Source organism: Coptis chinensis, chromosome 8, assembly GCF_015680905.1.
Source record: "Coptis chinensis isolate HL-2020 chromosome 8, ASM1568090v1, whole genome shotgun sequence".
NCBI lineage: Eukaryota > Viridiplantae > Streptophyta > Magnoliopsida > Ranunculales > Ranunculaceae > Coptis > Coptis chinensis.
Genome location: NC_141463.1, coordinates 44,487,445 through 44,512,797, shown reverse-complemented (window position 1 = coordinate 44,512,797; position 25,353 = coordinate 44,487,445). Strand labels below are relative to the sequence as shown.

At 36.7% G+C, this 25,353-nt stretch overlaps 2 protein-coding genes across 4 annotated transcripts; one reads left to right on the top strand and one right to left on the bottom strand.

The window, feature by feature from the left end:
- Positions 1-831: 831 nt before the first annotated feature.
- On the top strand, positions 832-1,521 carry LOC147481592 (uncharacterized). Its single transcript, XM_086577414.1, has 3 exons — positions 832-966; positions 1,055-1,114; positions 1,196-1,521. The coding sequence occupies exon 3, from the start codon at positions 1,207-1,209 to the stop codon at positions 1,474-1,476; it is 270 nt and encodes an 89-aa protein (XP_086433540.1). The 5' UTR covers positions 832-966; positions 1,055-1,114; positions 1,196-1,206; the 3' UTR covers positions 1,477-1,521.
- Positions 1,522-11,562: 10,041 nt separating this feature from the next.
- VHA-A1 (vacuolar proton ATPase A1) lies at positions 11,563-24,539 on the bottom strand. 3 transcript variants are annotated; one of them, XM_086575609.1, is made up of 18 exons: positions 24,259-24,539; positions 24,022-24,066; positions 22,954-23,076; positions 22,696-22,803; positions 22,001-22,111; positions 21,750-21,923; positions 21,113-21,250; positions 20,703-20,810; positions 19,676-19,783; positions 19,395-19,543; positions 18,892-19,045; positions 16,150-16,310; positions 15,741-15,947; positions 15,466-15,649; positions 15,272-15,355; positions 14,133-14,326; positions 13,991-14,050; positions 11,563-12,257 (listed from the first exon to the last, which is right to left on the bottom strand). In XM_086575609.1, exons 1-18 carry the CDS (start codon positions 24,409-24,411, stop codon positions 12,053-12,055), a joined length of 2,466 nt encoding a protein of 821 aa, XP_086431735.1. In that variant the 5' UTR covers positions 24,412-24,539; the 3' UTR covers positions 11,563-12,052. The 3 variants fall into 3 exon arrangements, with proteins under 3 accessions (XP_086431735.1, XP_086431736.1, XP_086431737.1); XM_086575610.1 differs by having other exon boundaries at positions 21,750-21,914; XM_086575611.1 differs by lacking the exon at positions 11,563-12,257 and adding an exon at positions 12,778-13,135.
- Positions 24,540-25,353: the final 814 nt, after the last annotated feature.

Sequence of the window (25,353 nt, the reverse complement as noted above, 5' to 3'; positions counted from 1 at the left end):
TGGGTTATATTATAAGTCATGCACTCATTGGGTCCGGATGAGGTTATCCCTATTTTCCGGGGATGGGTAATGATTACCCTTGATGGTTATCATTACACGAAGGCGCTCGCCATGTGCTCGTGATCAAATATCTTCGCCCTCCTTTCTCGTGAGGGCTCTTGGAGGTCATTTTATCGGTGTGTTCGAGGGAGCCGCTCCGCGATTCGGTCTCGAGGGTCGGGCCCCGAAGTTCGCGTTACGCACGCACGCTGCATAATAAGATATCGCTCCCTACAAATTTAGTTTGAAGTACATTGAGCACAAGTCTTCGCTTGGTACATTGAGCACACGCAGTTTGAGCGTTGCCATTAAAACCGAAAGCTGAAGAATCAGAAGTAGAACCCACAAAGCTTAAATAGAATTAATATAGAAGAAATAAACGGGGATGTAGCACAAAATACTGCTGATTATATGCCTTAGCCTGCTTGTGCTTCCGACTTTAGGACTGGAAATTCAGGGTTCGAATACCTGCATCCCCATATTTTTTATTTTATGTGCTAATCAATTTATGGGCTTTTAATGGGCCCTGACTAATTGTTCATCAATCGGGCACAAGTAAACCATTTCTATCAACGGGGAATTTTAGAAACATAATTCGTCAAATATTCACGATACTTTGTACGGTATAATAAAACACTAAAAAAACTTAATATACCGACACTTTGAAACATATTCTGTTGCCTCTAAAACCCTAAACCCTGAACGCCAAATTATTTCCCCATCCTCAAAAAACATGAGAAGAGTTTTAGTGAACTACGCTTGTCACTATTTCTCCAACAAACCCATCTCTCACACTTCACTTGTTACTTCAACTCACTACTCAAACTTCAAATTCTTGTCGTCATCATCTCATAATAAAAACTCACCAAACCCAAAAACCCCTTAAACCCACCCATTTCTCTGAAAATGAAGAAGATGACCTGGAAGGTAAATTTTTATTATTTTAATCTTTAAATATGAATTAGTTGGGCATTTTAGTAAAACCTCACTATATTTGTGTTTTTAGTGTGTGTAGATTATAAAGATGGGAATGAACAAGTCTCTTTAGATGATGTGGAAGATGTTACTACTAAAGGTAAAAAATTTGTTCGTTTTTTAGTCTTTGAATTGAAGTGTTGGGTTTTTTTTAGTAAGACTCCTTTGGGTATGTGTGTAGATTTTAAAGCTATGATTGAGAAATACTATGAAGAAGATCACGAAGAATCGATACCGTTGATTTATGAAGCGATATTGAGGAGGAAGTTGTTGAAGAAACATGAAGACAGTGATAATGAGTTAATGGAAGAAATTATGGAGAAGCCTAGGGTGAGAAAGCTTCCCGATGTCAAATCTGAATCCGAATCAGACTCTGCTGATGTGAGAGAAATTCTCTGCTGTGGCTGCTTTCCAAGCTATACGAAAGAAAGAAACAAAATAAGCTGGCATAAAAATGTTTGAATCACTTTGTGCCGCCAACATATGCAGGGACTAGTTGTGTCAGAACTGTGCTGTCACTGATGCTGTCGTCAAGAAAAGAGGCATAAGACTTGCTTGTAGGTGTGTGGTCTGTGCAAATAATGCAGAAGATATTGATCACATGCTTTGGACTTGCGACTTTGCAGGTGAGTTCAGTGATCTGAAAGAGGCCATTCAACTCAGAATTATTATTTTCACCAACTCGGAACCCTGCATTTAGTCCTGATTATGTAGTAATGGCAACTTATAGTGGTTATAGCAAGTTGGCCTTCTACAAGCCTGGAGAAACTGCTTGGACTACCTGAATTTTGAATGCAAAAGGATTCATGATATCATTTATTATAGACATCGATTCTACATTTTGGATTCTAGTGGAGAATTTGATGTTGTGACCTGGGTTCTCCTCATCCAAGATTGTCTAAAGTCGCGCCACCCATTGATCAAACATATATTGGGGATAACAAGTATATAGTAGAATCATCAGGAGATTTGTTGCAACTTACGAAAAGGAAATCTTCTCAGCAGAAGCTTGAATTTGAAGTCCATAAGTGGGATCAGATTGCGGTTCCGTGGGCTGAAGTAAATAGCTTATGCGGGCAAGCATGAAGCATTGTTTGTAGGTCATAATACTTTCAAACTTTCCTTGTTGCAAGTCGAATTGTATATACTTTATTGACGGATGTTGTGACGAAATCCACATGAAAGTCTACAACTTGGAAGATCGGATCGTCAAACCATAATATCCATGTTATTTTGAGGACCGCGTAATATTCTACTTAATATTTTGATTGAGCTAACGCTTCAAAGGTAACCCAACTAAATGCTACTTTTCTCTTCTTGAACAAACTTAATTGGACATTTATTTTTGTTTTAGATAGTTGACATTGACTTCTGGTATGGATGGTTGATCTTGTTCTTTTCTTTAATGTATGCAATGTTTCCCATTATAAATGAAAAGCATCACAATATTTTATTCATTTGTTGAAGTTGTAAAATTGTTTAGAGTTTATAACTATTTAGTAACATGAATTTTCATTTTTTTTTCCAATATGGTACCGAACGTTTTTTTCTTGTCTATCAGTACCACGAACTTCCAATATGATACATTTAGATATTATCTGACCAAAATACTCCTGCCTATTTTTTTATTTATAATTTGTAACTAAGTGTATCTTTTTCATTCACCCCTACCACCACCAACCAAAACCTTTTTTTTTTATCTAATGTAATGTAGGGTGGTGGATGAAAAAGATATATAATCACCATCGGAGTCACTATATTGGGACGGGTTAGATGACTATAATAACTTAAGTAATGGAGTGACAATTTGGAAATTAAGGACATAAAGACATTTTGGTCAGATAATGTCTAAATGTATCAAATTGGAAGTTCGTAGTACTGTTAGGTGAGAAAAAAAGTTTGGATACTATTTAGGAAACAAAATGAAAGTTTGTAGTACTAAATAGTTATAAACTCAAACTGTTTACTTGTAAAACTAAAGTTGACATACTGCAAATGATTGACTGAAAGCCTGAAGCTTGACACGATGTTTGTAAGAGCAAGGGGGAGTAAATCTAATTGAATCCTTTTCCTGCTTGGATTGAACGGACGCAGGTCGCAAGCCCAAAGCGCTTTGGCAAATATGAGTTCATCTGGTGGGGGAGTGAAGTATGGTGGTCCGATGGATGTTGCTATGCAGGTTCTAAGATCCGAAGGTGGTATGATAGGCCTCTTCAAAGGCCTTGCTCCCACCTTTGAACATGAAGTTCCTGGAAATGCTGCAATATGAAGGTGACAAGCAACTATCACAGGTGGACAAGACACTTCAGGGTTGGGGAGGGAGTCCATGATTGTTGCTGGAGCCTCATTTTGGCGTATGCTCTACTCCACTCATGTTGTCAAGAGTGATTACAAGAATCCTAAATTTTCTGGTTCCATCGATGCTTTTAAAAAAAAAAACTGGCGACAGAGGGAGTAAAAGGTCTACACAAAGGATTCGGTTCTGCCATGGCCAGAAGCGTCCCAGCAAATGCAGCTTTCTTCTTGGCCTACGAGGTCACAAGATAGACTGACACTTGCAATACCATATTGGGTGAATTTTATCTTGTAGCATCACAATTTTGTAGCATTACAAGTTCTTTTAGGAGACTTTTCTTCTCGTAAAAGGTTCTTATCAACGAGCTAAAATACAATTAGTCCTTCAAACTTTTGAAGCATTATGATTGGCCCAAAATCGTCAAATTCGGTTAACTTATGTGGTTTTGATGGTGCGCAAAGTTTTGGTGTAGAGTTGTATGTTGATTATGATTGTCTCTAAGAATCTAATGACCTCGAGTCCTTAAGAGGTTAACTTGTCCATGATTTGGAGTTACAATAAAACATGGAAAACGAATCTCTACACTATATGATAGCCGGGTATTTAGAAACCCCTTTCCACGGTCGAGTAGGCAATTTGTAATCTCCATAATTACTCAATTTTGAAACACCTCCCTCACAAAAATTAGAACAAACTCCCTATTTATTAATAATTTAGAAAAGCCTCCCTAATATCACTTAAATTATATAATTATCCCCAATTTTCCTCACTAATATTAGAACAAGCTCTCTTTTATTAATAATTTAGAAAAACCTTTCTAATGTCACTTAAATAACATAATTATTCTCTATTAAAAAAAAATAGATGAGCTTTTCCTACATAATTACAATTAGAATCCAAAAAAATCATGTTAACTATCGAATTTGAGGGATGGGTTTCAAGACTTTAAGACTTAAGAAAAAAAAAAATTTTAGAGTTTGGTCCCTCATAGTTAGTTGGTTTATTAGATTTTGGTCGAGAAAAACTTGAATATTAGACTTTAGTTCTAGTTACGTTTTGTTCACCGCTTAGTGAACTAGGGTAAAGTCTAATATTCAAACTTTTGGACCAAAGTCTAATAAACCAACTATCGTAGGACCAAAGTCTAAAAAGCAAAAAACCCCAATGCTAAAGCATGGTTTGCATACTTGTCCTAATAGGATACCGATAACTAATACCAACCCGGCGCTATTTCCCTATAAAAGAAAAGCAACATAGCGAGGTTTTTGAGCGTAAGACAAAAAAAAAAAAAACGAGCAAAAAAATTGGGTATATCTTGGCAACCACACCACCAAAATTGAGTTTAGCCCGACCGGACCTAGTAAAGGTACAATACACTACGGCTATAATATGTTGGTAGTTCTTCGAAGCGGTTTTAGCTTGTTGTCATAAAATATCACCGTCCGGATTAGTTATTTAACATATTGTTAGATTTTTTTCTTACCCGACGGATATCCCATTGTTTTAAGCCGTCGATATACCAACGGTTAATAATAGTTGGATATTTTCGGCGGATATTTTATGTGTACCGGCTGTTTTTAGAGTTGGCAACCAGTTGGAATGAAATCTGGCAAAACATTTAAGGATTTAACGAGAGAGTGAAAAAGTTTGAGTTCCACCCAAAATAATAGAAGGAAACATAGTCTCACACAACTTCTGAACAAACAACAGCCGACATCAAAATGTATATTCTCTCATCCCCTTACACACTTTTTGTCTTAAAAATCTCTCACCCCCCAATTTTTTTAGCTCTTTTTTTTTAAAATCCAACACCTTCTCTATCTTTTCAACGCCTTCAAATCAAAGGTAATTTTTTTTCCTCTAACTTCGTTTTCTATTTTGGTTTTAAAAGGTAGTATTTTTTTTCCTCTAACTCATTTTCTATTGAGCTCAAATGAAGTAACTTCATTCATTTTTGATATTGATGTCAAGGTTTGATCTGCGTTCTCACATCAAAGGTGCGTGTTTAAATTTCCCTCCTTCTTTGGATTTGTGTGGGTTTCTCATTCTAAGCATCAGGTTTTATATAAATTAAGTTGATTTTTTTATGTAGTGACTATGAGTCCTGCTTTTGAAGTGTGGGCTTGTTGATTTCGCCAACTATTTGCATGATATTTGATGAATTGTCTTAAAGATAAATTTGCATCTCTTATCTAACGATTAATATGTGAATGGTGAATTTTAGTATGGATTCCTTGTTTCTAATTTGATGAGCTTAACTCATTTTTTTTATTGGCAAGCCCGTTTTAAATGAGATCAGTAACTCTTTGATGCTGGCAGGGTTCAACCCCCAGACCTCTGGTATCATCACCCAAAGGTTTTACCTACACTATTAATGAAATTAGGCAAAAAAAATGAAATCTTGAGTTTCGATATGATGCTATGTTTAGGTGTGAGTGATTATAAGATGCATGAATATATATGTTCTTATTTTATTTTCTTTGTTCTGAATTCCTCTCTTTTCTATTTCTTTTAGAAGTTTATTAAGTGATGGAGTTGGGCGATAGACAAGAGTTGGATTAACTGGACAATTTTTGAGATCCACGTTTTATAAAAAGGTGTCGAGGATTTTAGTTCCTTTGCCGTGGAACACCATCACAACATGAATGTTATACCATGTCCTTGTAGAAAGTGTCGAGAAACCAAGGCCCGACAATGAGTCACGATGATGTTGTGATACATTGTTTTAGCCATGGATTTGACAAGGCGTATAAATTCTGGTTTTGCACGGTGAGAAAGAAAGGCCGAACAACTCAATGAAAATAGATCAAGTTTTCAAGCAAACATGCATGGTGGACATGAATGTAGCATTCACCATTCTTGCAGGAAGAACTTAGTATTGATAACTTGGATGTTGTTTTGGGTGAGGATCGGTGGTCGTTACCAAAGGAGAAGAACTTCGTTGAAGGTGTTGAAGTTTAATGATAATTTGTGTGAAGCCATTGATAGGGTTATATACTAAAATCATTACTTTTGTATTAACTCTAATTCTTTATATTTTGAATAAGGAATCATATGGGCAAATGTTATGCATATTATATATGTTATTAGTTATATTTAGTAATCTAATACTTTATGTTGTAGATGATATGGTGTGTGTGGTGACACACGAAGATCATATCATCGATATCTTATAAAATATAAGTAAACGCTCACAACCTAAATAGATTTGGACAAACCATGGTACGGTTGTAGTATAATATGGTATTAGTCTATCTTGACTATAGGATTACACTAGTACACTTTGTGTGTATTGAAATAGGGCCAAGTGAGGTTGTTTTATTTCATACTCGACTATATAAGAGAACAAACACCTCTGTTATTATGGATGCTTGTCCTCTTAATCCGGATATAATAACGGGCACTTTACGTGCATTGTACATTGTTTTAAATCATCAATGAGTGAGATTTATTTGTGAATCAACAAACTCGATGGATTGGGTAATGACATTGTATGTAAGGTGTCATTGATTATAGAAGAATCCGTGACCCCAGGGGAAGTCAATATGATGTCCCTTGAGAGCTCGTAAGGATTGTCATGTAATCCGACATGACAATGAGGTGAAGTAAGTACTATAGGACATAAGAAGTTGATTAATATAGTTGTCGATAACTTGACTTAATCAACGGGCATTCGATATCTTAAACACGGGGAGATCAACAAGCATATAATATGGAGCCCATAAACATAACCGTAATTTGGGATTAGGCGGTAGTGCAATAATGGCTTTTAGTGGAATAAGTCATTTTGTTGACGGACTTAGGCGTGTTACGAGGCGAACATAGGAAGCCCAAAGCGTCAAGAGGCCCAACCCTAATTTCTCCTCATGGTCCCCTGTTTGCTATATAAAGGAAACTTTTTTTCTGGCGACTTACTCATGGTTTTACTTAAGAAAGATTAGTTCAAATTCGGTTCGACCTTGAGAGTGATAGAGGCCAAGAGAGAAAGAAGAGGGTGGTAGATCGTTGCCCTCACAACATCCATTCCATTGATAGAAATACAACAGAAGATCAAGAGGTTGATTCGGATTCATAGATCTTGGATTCTCAGAGTTATCTTAGCCGATCTAATGTATGATTCTCAGAGTTATCTTAGCGGTTCGTAGATCATTCGGTGCAACCATAACGGGTTCCTACAGCCATGACTGAATTGTATCATGGATGTAATTGACTTCTCTCGCTCTTAGATTTGTCGTGAAATTGCTTAATTTGAAGATCACAAATGGGTTGAGCAATAAGGCTTTTACTTATTTGCTTCAACTACTCTCGGATAAAAGCGATGCCTAGTGGTAATAAGATACCCAAGAATCTCGTACAAAGTAGATAAGATGATTAAAGACTTGAAGTTGAAATGCCAAAAGATTGGCGCATGTAGAAATGATTGCATCTTGTATTGGGAGATAATGAATTTGAGGGTTTCTTGTCCTACATGTGGAGTTTCTAGATACAAAATTGCAACCATTGAGCAATTGAGGATGCAAACCGGTAGGTGCACAAAAGGTTTTGCAATACTTTCCTCTTACTAATAGGTTGAGAAGATTGTATAAAAAGTGGGTTGGGTGGCGAAGGAGATCGGCGGCATTCTACTAGCATCAAAGCACAGTATAATGAGGCATCCCGTTGACTTCGGATGTAATGAAGCAAGTGGATTAGTATCTAGATTTCTCTGTTGAGCCACCGCAATGTTAAATGCAGGACTAGCCAGCGATGGCTTTAATCCTTTTGGTACTTTAGGAACCTGTCCTGAGTTCATGGCCTGTAATGTGTGACATATAACCTTCCCCTTGGCTATGTATGAAGTCGCAATTCCACCATGCTTACAACACTCATTGAGGGTCCAAAACAACGGTAATGATATTGATGTGTATTTGCAACCTTTTCAGTTTAAAAAGTTTGCAAGACTTGTGGTGTGATGGGGCGATGGTTAAAGATGCATTCAAAGGTGAAGTGTTCAAAATCGTGCCCTATTTTGTTGTGGACAATCCACGATTTACTAGCTTATGGAAATATATCCGGTTGTAAAACTAAGGGCAGATTTGCTTGCCCGCTTGTGGTCGAAAACTGCTTCTTTATGGTTTAAGCATGGAAAGAAGCATGTGTATATGAGAACTAGACATTGGCTTCCATTGACATCGAAAGCTAGACATGATACAAGGGAGAGCCGCGATGATAAGACAAAGGAACTAGACGAAAGCAACCAATTAGGTTGGCCGGTGTTGAAGTTAAAGAGAATGACCAAGAATTTGAAAATCAAATTTGGAAAAGGCGATTCATGGACCTTATGTAAGTCACCCAGTTTATATGAAAACCAATGTTTAGAAAACCGGACCAGACCGGTGGTTGAACCGGGGTCCAATCGAACCAGTAAATTTTCGATTCGAGTTAGGTATAACCGGTTCAGCTCTAAACCGGATAACCTTTATTATTTTATTTTTTTTTTGAAAATTGATAATGTAGGGAGTTGAACCTAGCACCTAAACGGCTAAACCAGATAGTCCAAACTCCAAACCAACATGCTACTATGTGTTTTTGTATAAAAAATTCGTTTTAATATATAATACCAATTAATATTGAATTAAAACATGTATTTATTTATTTTATTATTATAATTATTAAAAAATTTGCTAAATAAACATCAATCCGTCTACATCCATCTCGATACATCAGCAGAGCCTTGAAACACATACAGATGGTTATGGAAGTCATGTTCCGTAAGAAGCATAAGGAAAAAATGCTTGTTTATATTAAATGGTTTCCACCCAATGAAGGCAGGGTTAAACTGAATACAGATGGGGCTTCGATTGGGAATCCAGGACATGCAGGGGGAGGATGTATCCTCAGGGATTCTGCGGGTCGTTTTATAATGGGAGCTTCGATACCAATTTTCTTCGCAACCAGCAATGAGGCGGAATTTGTAGCTCTATTATATGGACTTCAAATTGTGGTCGGGCGGGATATATGAAGGTGGAGGTAGAAACAGATTCTCAATTGCTATATAAGGTTTTAAAGGATGAGAACTTGCAACCGTCATTGGTTACTAGCTCGAATTATTTCTCGATTAAGATAGTTTGAGTAACTTCCAAGAAGTGCACTTCAGTTGGGTTTATCGGGAAGCAAATGGTGCCAGGCAGACGGCATCGCATCGTGATGCCGGATCAAGTAAAGAACTTTCGTTTGTCACGACAATCAATCGTACACTTTTCACTGGACTCGCTAGAGACCTCGCTCTTTCCTTCCGCTTTTCTCAGGTGGTGGCATGGCACCGCCAATGGTTGTACATATGCAAGTTCTTTATGATGTTTTAGGATTATGTAAAGTACGTTCGATCTAATAAAAGATTAAATCTTAACCAAAAAAAAAAAAAAAAAAAAATCCGTCCGACCGAGTCGAACCATGGTTGAACCATTTTAACAAAAAATCGGTTCAATCACCGGTTCGGTTTTCAAAACATTGATGAAAACTGACACCGTCACTAGTCCTTCACTCTTCTTAGGCTGGGTGCAATGGCTCCCCATTCCTTCAAAAGTGGAGGGAGTGGCGGTGGTTTTTGCCCTTCATCTCTATTTAACTCTCCATATATAGAGAGTAATATGGAGGAATAGAAAGTGCATTCCACGCCACTTGAAATGGAGTGGTTTGTAAAAACCCAAACGGCGCCACTTGAAGTGGCGTGGAATGCATTTTTCAATTTCATACCGCGCCATTTGAAGTGGCGTGGTTTGTAAAATCCCAAATGGCGCCACTTGAAGTGGCGTGGAATGCATTTTTTTTTTTTTTTTTAATTCCACGCTGGTCAAAGTGGCGTAGAATGGTCCGAACCATTGGACACCAAAATTGACTCCCCATCCTCAAAACACTATTTTTTTGTGGAATGGAGATAGAGGGTGATGCACCATTGGACTCAGCCTTTAGGATGTTAAGGTCAACTATGTTCTCTACCCCAACTATCGAATTTCTAGAATGATTATGCACTTGCAATTGCACAAAAGATTCACTCTGTGCCAGAAACTTGCTAGCGTTATCTTGCAATATAATCTCTGGTTCTCCTCGTGGTGAATACACTCATCTTCATGATAAGCAGGAATACTCACTGCAGCTTGTCTATTACACTGTTCATTAACATTGCCATCAACACTATGCAACTGCTGCAGGATATTACTTTGACAATCAAAATTCGGAACTTCTTCTTCCTGAAGGGTGAAGGGTCTTCCAAGCTGGACTTTAGAGATGAATGTGAGTTGGTAGTTGCAGCGGATGTCTCCTTCGGTAGCAATGATGGAATCAAGTATTTCATAGCTTTTATGTCTCCTTCGTTCACGGTCACAGGCCCAGATAGTTCATGTACAGACTTCATATCACCAGTATGGTCTGAACCACAGAATTTCTTCATGCTAGGTATGCTAACCTCATGAAGATTGTATGTTTCGGTATTTTTCGGAGACTTGATGGTGAGGGGAGTTGAAGACTGTTGGCTTCGATGTCAGTGAATTGAAATTTTCATGTGATATAAGGTAAAGCAAAATAAAAGATAAATGAGTTAAGCAGGTAAGGCATGAACCCTGAAGACCAGAAACGACACGACCATTAAAAATTTAACATTACAAACTATAGTTATAAGTGAATAGTAACCACTGCAAGCTGAGGATAACAAAACGATTATGGATACATTGTTTAGAGTTGAATTGTTAAACTGCATGTCACAAAGCTGAAATTTATCAGCAGTTTTCCACTAAGAGTTCAAACATTAAAGCACACACCAAACCACAAATTCCTTTGCTAATTTAAAAAATTACGTATGTATGAACTCAGTTGTACTGCCTAGTATGTATAATCCACTGACTCAATTAAAAGCAGCTTACTACTTCAGCTTGAGTGCATGACCACATGCATCAAATATATGTATGTGAGAAATTTTAACGCATTCACGTGACCAAACTGGTTATCCCTCGAACATAATATCCTGAAGCGGCAGTTTACTCCCGAAGATATGCCGTTATAATTTACGAAGTGAGCCGTGTGCGTGCTCCACCAATGGCTGTGGTTGCATTTTTTGTGGGTATGAGATTAAAAGATAGATTACATGAGTTCTACCTCTCCGAGAATGGGACGTGTTGTCAGCATCATTGTATATGATACATAAAGTGAAGACCAATAATATCAAATTTGAGGACCATTTCATCGTTATAGAGGGAATACAAAGTTACTAACCAAGGTAAACAAAGTTAACTGTTTTACGTAGTTAATGAGTGAAAAGTTCAATGACAGTAAGTGGAGATATTCCTGCAAAAATCCACATGGTGGTGTGTAAAAAAATTACAATTCTCTAAGGACCTATTTCAGAGACAACTTATTTCTCCTTCCCCAGATCCCCTTTTATACAATTGCTATCTAACATTGACCTCAAATTGAGATGTACGTAAGCTCAGCTGTTCATTTACTGCCTTTCACACCGTATAAACTTCTTTCTACATTCAAGTTTCAACACCTCTCAGACATCCTGAGCAGGGACGGACTGCACAACTATAACTGAGTAGAGCTGCAGAATGGCAACAGTAAATGGAAATCCTTCTATACGACCAGGATGGATTTCTTCTGCTCGACCCAGTAATATATATTCCCGGCTTATACTATGAGTGCTCTCCTTTCTTTTGTATGTGGCTTCCAGTAAATGAAAAACAAAAAAGTGGCTTTCATAGAAAAAGATCAATCTTCTTCGTCAGCCAAAGAGGCAAATGAGAAAGGTCTGAACTTGTAACCATCACCATGGTAGAATTTGTTCTGATATTCCACCCAATGAAGACGCAACGCATGGAGGAAAGCACTTAGGGTCTCCATCATTAGTAATATAAAAGCAGTAGCAAATGCAAATACTACAAACCCCACCAAGCGAATTGCAAAATTATCATACCTGTCACCAACACCATAATCTGTTAATTTTTATCAAATGGTTTAACTAGTGCTTGGAGAGCGACCCACATTGATTTTGCCTGATTGTGCACTGCACAAGTCAAACCTTTTAAGTATTTACAAATCATACATCTATTTTAAAAGTATCTTTGGTACATGCTTAACTCCATTTAAGTTCTCATATTTGTATTAGAAACAATAGTAACATTAGACTCAGTTGAATGGAAAAGACTCTACAAACTTAAAAACAAGTTTGGCGCCTAGAAAATAATCAATGATATCAGAACAAAGTTGATTGGGTTCTGAAAGATTTTCCAGAATGGGACAAGACAAAAGCTTCCTGACGCAAGAGACTTCCTCCAGTGATCGAAGCAGACATGGATGAACTTTGGAAGGGCAAATATCAGTTCTATGATTCTATCTCAGCTTTTCACAAGGACTTGTTCAATAAAATAAGAAATTAAACACTAAACGGGTAGACAGACGTATGAGACTGGCCGTCTATTGTATCCCGTCAACACTTTTTTTTTTTGATAAGTAAATTTTATTCAATTGGTAGCAAAAAGTGGTACAAGTGTGAGAGAGAAGCTCATTTACAAGGTGCAACCAGTGCACTAGCAGACTAGACACCTCCTAAGACCTCTTAGCAATACCGTAAAGCTCTTCGAAAAGATAAATTGCGCCCCAAACAACGACGACCTAAAGGCCCCAAATGTCCACCCTATCACTAGCAACAATGCCGTCATTGCTACAGATGCATCTAATTAGTCAACATGATCATCTTCATGATCCCTCTCTAGGATAGACTGAAGCCCCATTGTTTGTTCATTCCCACAACCCCTAGTGTTATTCCCATGTAATTCCCAACACTTACTGCAGCTGTTACATGTTTAAAATGTACTTCATTTCATGTCAAACGATCTTCATTTGGATCTTAATTCAACTTCACCTCATTCAAATTTATCAACAAAATTAAAATAAAATCAAGGTTGAGGAACTCAAGTTTCAGAGAGAATCAAAAAATGATACTCCCTCAAGCATTTAAGAGTCTTGTTGGAGATCAAGGTGTACTCTACAATTGATGTAGGGGTGACCGATTTAAAGTCCTTACAATATCAAGATTTCATGTGCAATCGGGATAACATTGTAATGTGACCTAGAACTCTAGAAGGCTACACCTTTTTGTTTGGGGTGTGCATAATCTCGTAATTTAATATCTTTTGTAATTTTGTTTTTTATTGGACTGAATGAATACCTTCTCCTGCTCAAAAACAAAAGGTAGTGTCATATGTAACCTAATATATTTGGTCCTAAAAACCTGTAGCATCCAAAGCAAAGATAGACGCCATTGATCCAGAGTCAAGACTAACTCCACTTGAGATCACTGCCAAAGCTGAACAGTTGACACAAGAAAGGCGCATGTGTGACTGACTTGTCAGGACTAGGACTTGGCGAAATTGGTTCCAATAGGTAAGTGACACAGACGATCATATGAATGTTCAGGTCATTCTCATTTCGATTTATTGGTGTTCTGGGCGTTATATTACAGACGAGACGACTTGACTTAGTAGTAGTACAAACCCAGCCTAGATCCTATCAGAGAATAATAACCTAACCATTTCATTCAAGATGTCTGCATGTGTATCATCTGGTTAAGGTTTTATATACAAATAAAGAGTCTAATAAAAAGAAAACTGGGAGTGCAATATAAAAGATTTAAAGATAAGTACTCACCCCCATGCAAGAAGAAGGACTTTCTCATAAAAAACAGTTGACAGCTCTGAATGGGCCAAACTGTTCCAGCAACATCATACATCAGTGAAACTGGAACAATTCACATGATCAAACAGATGAAACCGAGAAAAAACAATGGTACCTTAGAGCCCAGAGTCGAAGATATGATGCAGTATTTGAAACTGCACCTAGAACAAACTCAATGGAATGTATCATTTGGTGCACAAAGACCTCACTGAAATTAAAATCCTCATGATGCTGTCGTGCAGAGCTGGGTTCCACATCAAGATCCATCTCAGAAGTGCCAAGCATTCCATAACTACGACCTTGAAATCTCTATAGAACACCACACCAGGAAAAACAAACAAACAGACAGAATACATCAGTAATATGACTTTCAATACCCAAAAATACAAATACTCCGCACAGGAAAACAAAAGTAAGTTGAAGTATGCAACAGGATTTAATCAAAACAAAATTAAAAAAAAAACACACACACACACAAAATTTCACTTTTTAGATAGAACTGAAATGTGGAAGATAATGAACAGTCAGACACAACTAGAACTTTTAAAAACTATGTTTGTTGACATCTAATATTGTAATTCTTCTTAGTTGAGAATTTTGAGATTTTTTCAACAAACTAAGTTTCTTGACCTTAAACTACCAAAAACATTTAAAGATGTACGAGTGATTGGGATGGGTAAAAGTGAGAAAGAAAGGAAAACAGAACAATTTAGCAAATGAAACACTAAAAAAGGGTTTGCATAAATTTTTTGATGTAGAACATTAGTGTGTTGCTGATGTTGAGGGCGTGCGCCCCTTAGTCGAGTCCAAGCCCATGAGTTAGTTGTGGACACATGTCTGTTTTCTATTGGTTTATTGGTTTCTAGGTTTAGTATAAATAAAAGGGATTGTAATTAGGGTTCCTCAGTGTTGAAGTTTATGAGTTGTGAGATTCAATAAAAGAGAGATTTTTAGGTCTTCTTTAATTTGTGTTTCAATTAAAGTGTAGGTTTTATTTAACTGAAGCTTCCGCCAGTCAAAATCTACATCATTTTTACTACAGAAACTTAAGTGTGTGCCTTAGCCTTGGAGCATACATGACACTGCTCTAAGTGCCTGAAGGTGCATGCTTTAGTTGAATGGCCAAACAAAAAGAGAGCACAGAAAGTCGAAGATACTTTGCGTATGTCATATGTGGATTATGGAATAGGAGGATATTGTGTATCAATCTTGAGTCAGCATAAGACAAAAATCGAGTTCTAAAGTCCATTTTACCTCTGAATGTCGCTTTCTCAAAATGAAAGGCTTTGGAAAGAGCATCCAAGGAACTGCAACAAGTGCCAGTACTAACAACAGGATCTGCGAAAAAAATCAGGCTTGAATTAGATATAATGACACAAACACTACATTATGATTATTAGAAACAATCAAACAAGTTAAAGCAAAAAATAAAAAATGTGTGATTGTACCTGCAACGGCCTCTGCCCCCAAAACAATTCATTCTCACCGAGATCATCAGTGGGACTCAAGAACATATAGATCATCACATGGTAAAGATCAGCTTTAGATCCTGTGCACCACTTGATGACGATGAGGAGTGCAAGATAGCCAAAGAGGCTATTAAGAAATATTATTTGAGGTACAAACTGATACCTACACACAAAGAGATAATCAGTAAGCTCTTCTTTACCAGCAATTATGAAAAGGATAAAATGGACGCGTATACGGGAAGCGCGAGAAACACCTTATATCCAATGAGCTGCCAAAGAACCTAGCATTGAAGTAACTTAATAAGATTCCCAAATTCATATGAGTGACACCTAATAAAATAGACATCTTCATTTTGAGAGAGTTCAGAAAAGGTAGCTCCGAACGACTTCCACGCCAGCTAGGGTCCACACCAAAAGGATATGGAGCACGGTATTTCACTAGACCCATTGTATGTGAATCACTGGTCAAAGGACTTGAAGTTAATTGCACAGTACAAAGCAGTAAAACAAGTGCAAAAGGATCCGTTGACATTGAAATAGAAATAGCATAAATCTCATATAAACATGGCATGCAGAACTAAAAAAGAACCTAAACACGATTACCACACAATTTCACAAACATCAATAGGGTACTATTGACAGCAAGAACAACTTTAAGTGTACCTGCAAGAGGAATCCCGGCATTTGTAAGCAGAATCACCAAAAATATGAAACGGTACTGAGAAGAACTCATTGTATATCAGACCGCAATATATGGAAAAGAGCGCCATTAAAAGGATTATATAGCGCCCTCCAAAGGCCATCTCCAAAAAGTTCCCAAGTTTCTGAAAGAAAAAATACGTCGATCAAAATTTGTGTGGATTTCAAACAAAGGACTTTTCAATCTTTAATGCTAAACCCCTGTCTAAGATTTCAAATAGCATGAGCAAATCATTTATAAAGCACTTCTTAAATTAACTTAAATACAGTATGTTGTGAAAGATTTATAAGTAGGTGCTACTATCATTTCCAATTGTTTATTGGAAAGGGTACAAGCAAATCGACATTGTGGAAAAATCTGATTCAATGCCAATCAATAAGCCAAAAAGAGATCTGACTGCAAATTTGTCGAGAAAGATGAGAGAAAAGAATGACAAAGAGACATAAATTACTAACATGCCAGCTATAAATAGTAATAAGTGACTACTATTCCTGCTAACTATAGCCAAGGACCTAGACTTCATAAAACTAGATCAATCTTGAAATGTTATATTTTATTAGCTAAACAAAGATAGACCTTTCTTAGATGGTTTATTGTTTCACTGCTTCTGATCATAGGCTAGTGATGCTAGAGACTAAGGAGGCACCCAGGAGGCTTTCTCATTTATCATTTGAAACTCGTGTGGCTGTTGGATCCCCACATCATAGACTTGGTTTTTGTCGAATTGTCCTCCCTAACCCTTCAATCACCAATCTTCCCAAGTAGGCAATGAAAGGAGCCTCTGGATATGAGTTATCATATGCTCACCGCAAAAGAAAGGTAGGCTCATGCACACTTGTTAACTCGAGAATTCGGCAACACCTGTTGTGTATGAATGATGGGACAGCCCACGAATTTCATGGGAAAATCTGTGTGTGCGTGTTATGCATGTACGTGTATATCTATTAGTAAGGAAGCTTAATCGGGAAGAAAAGCCATAAATTTCTAAATATGCTATCTAACGGGCTGACGGTATACACGTTTATCTGGTGGAGATTTTCTCAAACCATGCATTAGTAGTTAATGTTGATATTTTCAAAAAGGAAAATTATAGTGTAACACATGGTGTCACACTCAAACCGTGACACAATCAAATAGCATGTTGCCAGCTGGAAATTGGTAAGGGTAACTGGCAACACTTGTTATATTGTCAATAGGGGGAAAAAAACTGGACTGAAATAAACCCACAAAAAGATTTAGACCCCAACTTTCATCATCTTCTTTCTGTCAAAGACTCTCGATTAGAAAACAAAAGTAAACTCTCAATCAGAAACAAAAAGTGGATATTTAACGTTCCCATTCAATTTTTTATGAAAATTACTTCCTAGTTCCTACAACAAGTATAAAAGTCCATGGAGATGGGTAAATTTCTTCTTCATTTCAATCTCAATCCAAACCCTCAGAGGAACAGAAGCACCCACAATTCCACAAATAGGTGAAATGAGTATCATTCTCTTCAGTAAAATTGATTCAAACACCCAAAGAGTAACTGATACAAACTAAATTTGTTTTATCGAAAGTTGTCATCCCAATATAGAATAGAAGCAAGTAATGCCGGTAGAGTTCAAGGAAAGAGGGATTTCTAAGTGTTAATTTGTGTTAGGATCAAGTGTCATCACTAGATATTAGAGATTAGCTGAGAATCCAACAATTTTTCTTTTACTCGTTTGTTTCTCTCCTATACTCTCGCTTTTCCCCCTCATCAATTGTACCAAGAAATCAGTTGAGCCATGCTACCAGTTTTGTTAGGACGTGCTGGGTACTCAGTGGCTTGTGTTACACACAACTGTAACACCATGTGTTACACTTAGGGGTGCCACTTTTTCCCGAAATTCCGATTTTTCCGAATTCTGATCCGAATTTTTTTCAGATTCAACATCAATATTACTCGTCCGATTTCCAAAAATCTGATTTAAATTCGGATCGGCTTCGGATGATTTTTTAATTCCGATTTTTTCCGATCCAAATCCGTCGAAGCATATCCGATCCAATTTTGCCGAATTATATCCGATTTTACCGAATTATTATTTGGAATTACGTACAATATATCTAAAATTCTAATGTAATTAAAATAGTTTTAATATAACCCCACTTTTTTTTGCTCATTTACAGTGGATTAACTTGCATTAATCAATATATAGTATAAACAAACTAAAATCCCTAGAATTAGTATTTATTGTACAAGTTATAAAATATATTTAATATTAAGATATTTGAGTTTTCAATAATTTCCAATTTTTATCCAAATTATCTGATTTTTTTCCGAATTTCGATTTTCATCGGATTTCCGAAAATTCCGAAAAAAAAAATTGGATCAGACGGATTCGGCGCAATTTATCAGATTCCGAAAAATCCGAAACCGAAAACCCATATTCCGATCCAATCCGACCGAAACACACCTCTAGTTACACTAGAACAACTCTTTCACAAATAACACCCATCAAATGATAAAAAATATACACGAGCAATTGGATATGGTTGAGCCTTAGATTCTCCTTACTAATCCAGAACTGAATTCATGCAATAATTTAGAGCTCATGCCTCAGACTGCTAGGGATAAACTCATCAGACCATTTGAACAACAGGGATATGGAATAGTCTGACTGAAAAAATTCTATTTATAAGCATAAGAGTGATATACCTAAAAAAGAGTGATAAATTAGTACCTGAGAACCAAGCTTTTTCTCACGCAATACAAGATATAAAGCACCTAACAACAAGCATATTCCATGACCCCAGTCCCCAAACATCACAGCAAAAAGAAATGGAAAGGTAATAACAGTATAAACAGCAGGATTTGCTTCTTGGTATCTAGCAACACTGCAAAAGGAAAAAATCAAATAATAATGCATTAATATTTTTCAAGTCATATATGATCCTGAACAAAAAAAATGCTGTGAATAGAAAAAATAGCTCGTCCTGTCAAGCTTTGACAAGTTCTATCACTTAATAAATAGAAAATAAGCACCATCCAGTAAGTTCAAAATTTTACATATAATTTTTTATGTCACTGGCAGTATACCGTTTGGTCTTCTTTTATATCAATCATTGTAAGCTAACAAACAAATGTATTCAGATGAATTCTTCTAAGCATCCATATTAATTGATAAGATACATATCAATAGGCCCAATATAAGTATATCTAAGTTGTGTGAGTTCAATAACTAACCCATATGCATCAACAATTTCTTGAAATGCATTAGTGAAGCGGTTGGTTCTAAAATATGTAGGCGGTGATTCCACGGCATCCATCACATGAAATACTATCCCCACTTGTGAATTGCTATCAATTGTTGCACGTTGCAATGCATCCTGGAGCTGTTACATAGAATGACACCATGCACTTTAAGCTATATGACAATCTAGAAAAAGGTCTAGGCAAGTATCACCAAAGTTTCCACTCTGTACCATATTTCTGTAGAACCAATTATGAAAGTGCAAGAAAATCACCTGAGGCTTCGCAAATATTGGACACCAGCCCTCTCCAACAAGACATTTTTTAGTAACATCAAAGTTGAGCATATTCAAAGTATCATAGACAGCTTTCTCCTTTCTTACCTAAAAAAAGGTGTGTTAAACTATATTCACTTAGTACAGATACCATCTGCAGATTTTCTTAGTAAGCATTATTAACATGGTTGGTTGCTTCATACTTCTACCACCATCTAGCAAGGCAACGTGGATGGCTGATCATCTTCCAAGAGCATGATATGGAGTTTGTGGAAGGAGAGAACTGCTAGGGTGTTTTTTTTTTGCTCGGTAAAGTGAAATATCATTAATAAAGGAGAAGGAGGCTGAGAAGGCCTACATTACAAGAAAGAAACAAGAACTAAAAACATTTACAATAAAAGAAACTACATAAGAATAAACCAAGAACTCCACCATCGCCCCATGTCTAAGAACAATAGACGATCCCACCTAGCTACAAAAGACTCAAAGAAACATCCTCTAAACTCTTTGAAGACTTTAGACCATTGATATAATAAGGCTTTTATTGATAGAATCGTCTTCTTAAACGAAACTGAGATGCCGTCAAAGTGACGACGGTTTCGCTCTAGCCAAATGCTAGGGTGTTTGAACAAGAAGAAAAGGAACTTCTCAAAGAGGACCTATTCTATTCGGCGTGTGCAAGTCCTATCTTCATAAGGCTTACTAATCAAGATTTCACAAGATATCTTTTTTTTTAACCCGGTGAAGGTGGGTATCAAACCCAAGAACTTCATCCCAACTTTCGAAAACAAATTATCATGGGGGGAGGGCTAAAGCTCAGTCATTTTGCAATTTCTTGCAACAAGAACCATTCTGTAAACTTTTGTACATATTTATCTAATTAATGGGTATCCCTCGATACTAATGGATTTGACTTTTACGATCAAGAAAAATATATTGGTTGCTAAAGCATATGATGTCAGTGCCTTGCAGAAACAAGCACATATTTAACCACACACAAGCACACTTATGGCTACAGCTCACTCACCCTAATTGTCCACTTCCGTAAGTGGAATCCAATTTCTATAAGGGCTTTATTTCGGTGATGCATTCCAGCATCAAGAGTGGCTTCCAGTTCAGAGAGGCGTGACGAAACCTGCAAGGTTAATTCCAAAAAGGTCATTGTACGTTGATGTGCAAAAAAAAAACACTGTTCTACACTTCTACAACAAAGCACCAAGAAGCATAAGCTGCTGCATCATAAGCTTTCAGGAGTATCGACTTTTAACTAAAGCTGATATTAACAAAGGCAGTAACTACATTTTAAGGTTAATGCAATATCTGATACATCACCTAAGAAAAACCCATAATTCTAGTCTAGTGAGTGAAGACAGCAATGCTTCTTGATGCAAGTATCAATAGAACGAGAGATGCATCTTTAAGAAATAGCATACATACCTCTCGAAGGATTTGCCTCTGCTTGGTGATGTCTTCGGGAACAGGATAGCAATTTGCACCAAATGCCACACAAATTTTCATTATTTTTGTCTTAGCCTGCTCTCCTGAGAAGAAGACTACAAATACTACTTTCTCCACCTGCAAATGATAAACTAAAATCCATCATGGCTAAAACTAAGATGAATGCTACTTTCCACATACTACGAAGCAAATCATTTCTGCAACTAGTACAAAGGTGGGGGAGCACATTAACACGTTCAGATTCAATTATAGTTTGGCAAAGGGACAATTCAGAAAAACTAAGGCTATTTCAAGAAAATCTAAATATTTCTGAAACTAAATATAGTATGTAATTGCAAAATTAAAAATCTTCTACTTGTGTTACATGCATGATGCACATTCGTCATCATTGTGAATCATTCACTTTTCAAATAATTGATTATTTCAGTACAACCCTGATTTGGGTGGGTACAATGTGGGACTCTGGTGATTGACCTAACCAAAAGTGCAGATCGCACCATGCTAGGGCAAAAACAGACAACCCTGACTTCGCATAATTAAAGGTGTAACTGTATAAATTTAAACTGTCACAAAGAAAGAAAGAAAGAAGGAAAAAAAGAAGGGCAAGAAGGCAGACCACTTCAGTCAATAGGGGATCCATGACATGTTGCTCAGCTGGAGCCTGGTTGAAAAACATATTGCCTCTTGTCGCACGGAATAACATCCTCTCAAATGTCAACACTTTAGACTTACAAATAATCCCACTAATAAATCTCAAGCCAGCTTGGTTGGATGGCCCGGGCTGCATATTCTATAAAACATATAATAAAGGTTTCATAAAATGAATTATTAATGACAAAGTTCTCCATCAATAATTTTAAGACATACTTGTTCAAGCAACGAAGCTGTTTCTACATAGTCATCCCTTGAATAAACATTTTCATCTAATTCTCTCTCTTCTGAAACTGCATGGCTTTTTGAAACAAGGAAGCCACCTGCCTGAAATAAAGTATGAGAAAGGCATAAACTTACAAGAGAGGTTTAAAGTTTCACAAGAAATGCTTATGTGGACAAAGTATGCTGCAAGTAATACATACAGCGAATCAGATGCATGTCTAGATAAAGATCTAATAGATATTATGATTATTACAATCCAAGCAAAAATATACATGCACGAATAGCGTAACACACCAAACCATTGTGTAAGGCTGTCAGCAGTTTTTAGTACTTTTTACATATTGCGTAAGGCTATCATAGGGACCTTGTGTGTGTGTATAAATACATATATGTAGTTATATACACTCGGGTATTTGTACATAATAACTCACCTTGAAACAAAAGACCCTAACTTTTTACCATGGAGAAAGAGGGTCCAACAGCAAGGAGCTATGTAATTTACGACTTCATTAAGCCTCCTCATAACACTTAATAACAGAATCTCGTAAATTTCTTTTTAGTTTCACATTATCTCAATGGGTTTCTAAAAGGAAGAAAATAATACCAGAACCCTTAACAATATAATGACAAGGTGATGTCGCCAAAAGATGACAGATTTAACTTTCAAGAAGACAATATAGTTCTACCTTCTGCAGTACCAGCTGGAATTCCTGGAGTTCGTTGTAAGTTTGCCCCAGTTTCTCACTATTGGAGTTCATTTCAATAAGTTCCAGTTCATGCTCGGCAAGTTTGATCTGACACCAAGAGAATCTAGAATAATAAGCTGGTGTCACAGAGAAAACGAGCTATTTCACATTCGAAAAACATCTATTCCTTTAAAGATTTTGAATAATATGAATATCTAGTTGAGTTCACCAAGAAAACAATAGCAACTACATACACACCTCTAGTTCCTCTAGTTCAATATCAGGTTGCATGCCAGGACGAGAAGAAGCCAATAAACCTGCCTTACTGACTTGATCTTTGAAAAACCTCAGCTTCCGTGACATCTCTCCACATCGCTTCACCTATAGAATAGGGACAAAACATGAACTCTGACACCAATATAGAGAAAATTGCAAACTCAGTATGGAAAGCTAATCAATGGTCTTAATGCACAAATTGGCCTTGTATAATGACAAAAAAAAAATAGATCTGCTTTCTATCATAACAGCAAGCTGGGCATAATATGTCAGAAGTGCCGGACGTTACATTAGCTAAGACTTAAAAAGCAAGGTCTATGGTCGAAATAACTGAGGTAGCTTGGTCATTTACAATCAGCAAAAGGGCACGTCCGAGTTGTATGCTTACCACAGTCCACTTCAGTGAAAAGTATGGATATCAAAATATTGCTAGTATGTACATTTTACCATAATTGAAAACGATACTAAACAGATTATATTATTCAGAGAAGGTTAAAAGTATCTCAAATTTGTTTTCAATCAAAACTCATAGATGGAACATGCAGGTTCTTATTTCCTACAGTTTCACAAAATTAATGTATATAGTCGTTAGCAATCAAATTAAATCAACCTTAGCACGATTAAGGAGCCAGTCGTAAAAGCAGTCGCTGGAATTTGAAAGCAGGTGGGTGTTAACGTTGCTAAGAGCAAGGGGAAAGTGTTAATGATGATGGATGAAAGGGAAGAGGGAAACAATGATGAATAAAAGATGGCTTTGTGGAATTAAGATGGTAAATAGTAAGACGAATTCAAAGACTACAACAACAATGAAGCTAAACTCAGTTGGAGATGAACTTCAAGGAAGAGGAAGATATTGATTGGGTTCACATGGCAAACATTAGCTAATGAAAAAATGAGCCCATCCATATCCGACCAGAATCTGAAAGTTACTTAAGATGCCACTGAACATATAGCAATTTTCAATGTTCCGCAAAGTGAAATCATTAAGTTAAACTACCACTCTCAAGGGGCATTTGATGATGTACTTGGACAGGTAGGAACAGACCATACCTGATTAACAAATGTTCGTTGAAAAGGACTTTTATCGTCGTTTAACTGCAAGGAACAAACCAACAGGCAAACAAAATTGTTTCAACAAAAGCTACATCTCTTAATAAGATTATATGAATAGCATGGAAACAAAGAAGTGAAGGAGAAGCTATTAGAAGAATCTCTTCCTAAATAACAAAATGATCCAATAGATCCTATCGATCCAATATATAATTAATTAATCAAAGCATGACTTACATCTTTGAATTGAAGAAGACCGAGGTCACCAAGATAAGAAACAGCTCTATGAGTAGATTCGACGGGTATAATCAACTGAACAAATGTCATCTTTTCTGACCTCATAAATTCCATTTCTGCTACTTTCTCTATTAACTTTCTCATCATCACCATCTTCTTCTTCTTCCAACCATCCACGTCACCAACGACAAAACTATAACTACTCGTCTATTTTTTTTTTTTAGATCTGAATCTGTTTTTTTTTATTTATATGGGTCGCGCTTTTCTTCACAGTATGGGAATTTCTGGGTCCCTTTCAGAACTTGCTTTCCTATAATGCGATTTCACTTTGCTACTCCTGGGTGTTGACTTGTTAATTTACCTGCTACTACTTTTTACCACTCCACCTGCCTCTCTATCGCTGCTACCCGTTAGCCCCACTTATGTATTTCACCGTATTTCTAGTTGAACCAACAATCAGTTATTCACCAAGTAGTAGGAGGACAAAATGGTCCTCTACTGCCTGCACCAATAATTATCAATGTTTTAAAAACCGAACCAGTGATCGAACCGATTTTTTTTTTAAATGGTTCAATTATGGTTCGACCCGATTGGTGTTTATTTAGCAATTTTTTTTAATAATTATAATAATAAAATGAATAAATACATGTTTTAATTCAATACTAATTGCTATTATATATCAAAATGAATTTTTTATACAAGAAACACATAGTAGCATATTGGTTTAGAGTTTGGACTATCTTGTTTAGGTGCTAGGTTCAACTCTCCACTTGATTCTTAACGAAACGTCGGAATTCCGCCCAATATTTTGGTTTTTCAAAAACCGAAAAAACCAATATAGAGTCGAAATATAGATAATTTCAAATATAATAGGGGTCGAAATTTGATGAATTTCGATTTTTGGATTTGCCGAAATTCATAAATCCCGAACTATTGTTATAACTTATCCGAACCGAAAATTTACAGGTTCCGGTCGGACCCCAATTCAACCACCGGTCTGGTATGGTTTTCTAAACACTGATAATTATACAAACAAAATCCATATACATCTATACCTAATTTTCACTCCTTGTTTCTCTTTTGGACGAAACTTAT

Coding starts and splice junctions, on each gene's coding strand:
- VHA-A1 (XM_086575609.1), bottom strand. CDS start 24,411: ATGGTGATGATGAGAAAGTTAATAGAGAAAGTAGCAGAAATGGAATTT. Junction 19,544..19,675: donor CAATATTTGCGAAGCCTCAG/GTGATTTTCTTG, acceptor TCTATGTAACAG/CTCCAGGATGCATTGCAACG. Junction 16,311..18,891: donor AGAAAAAGCTTGGTTCTCAG/GTACTAATTTAT, acceptor TTTTTCTTTCAG/AAACTTGGGAACTTTTTGGA.
- LOC147481592 (XM_086577414.1), top strand. CDS start 1,207: ATGATTGAGAAATACTATGAAGAAGATCACGAAGAATCGATACCGTTG.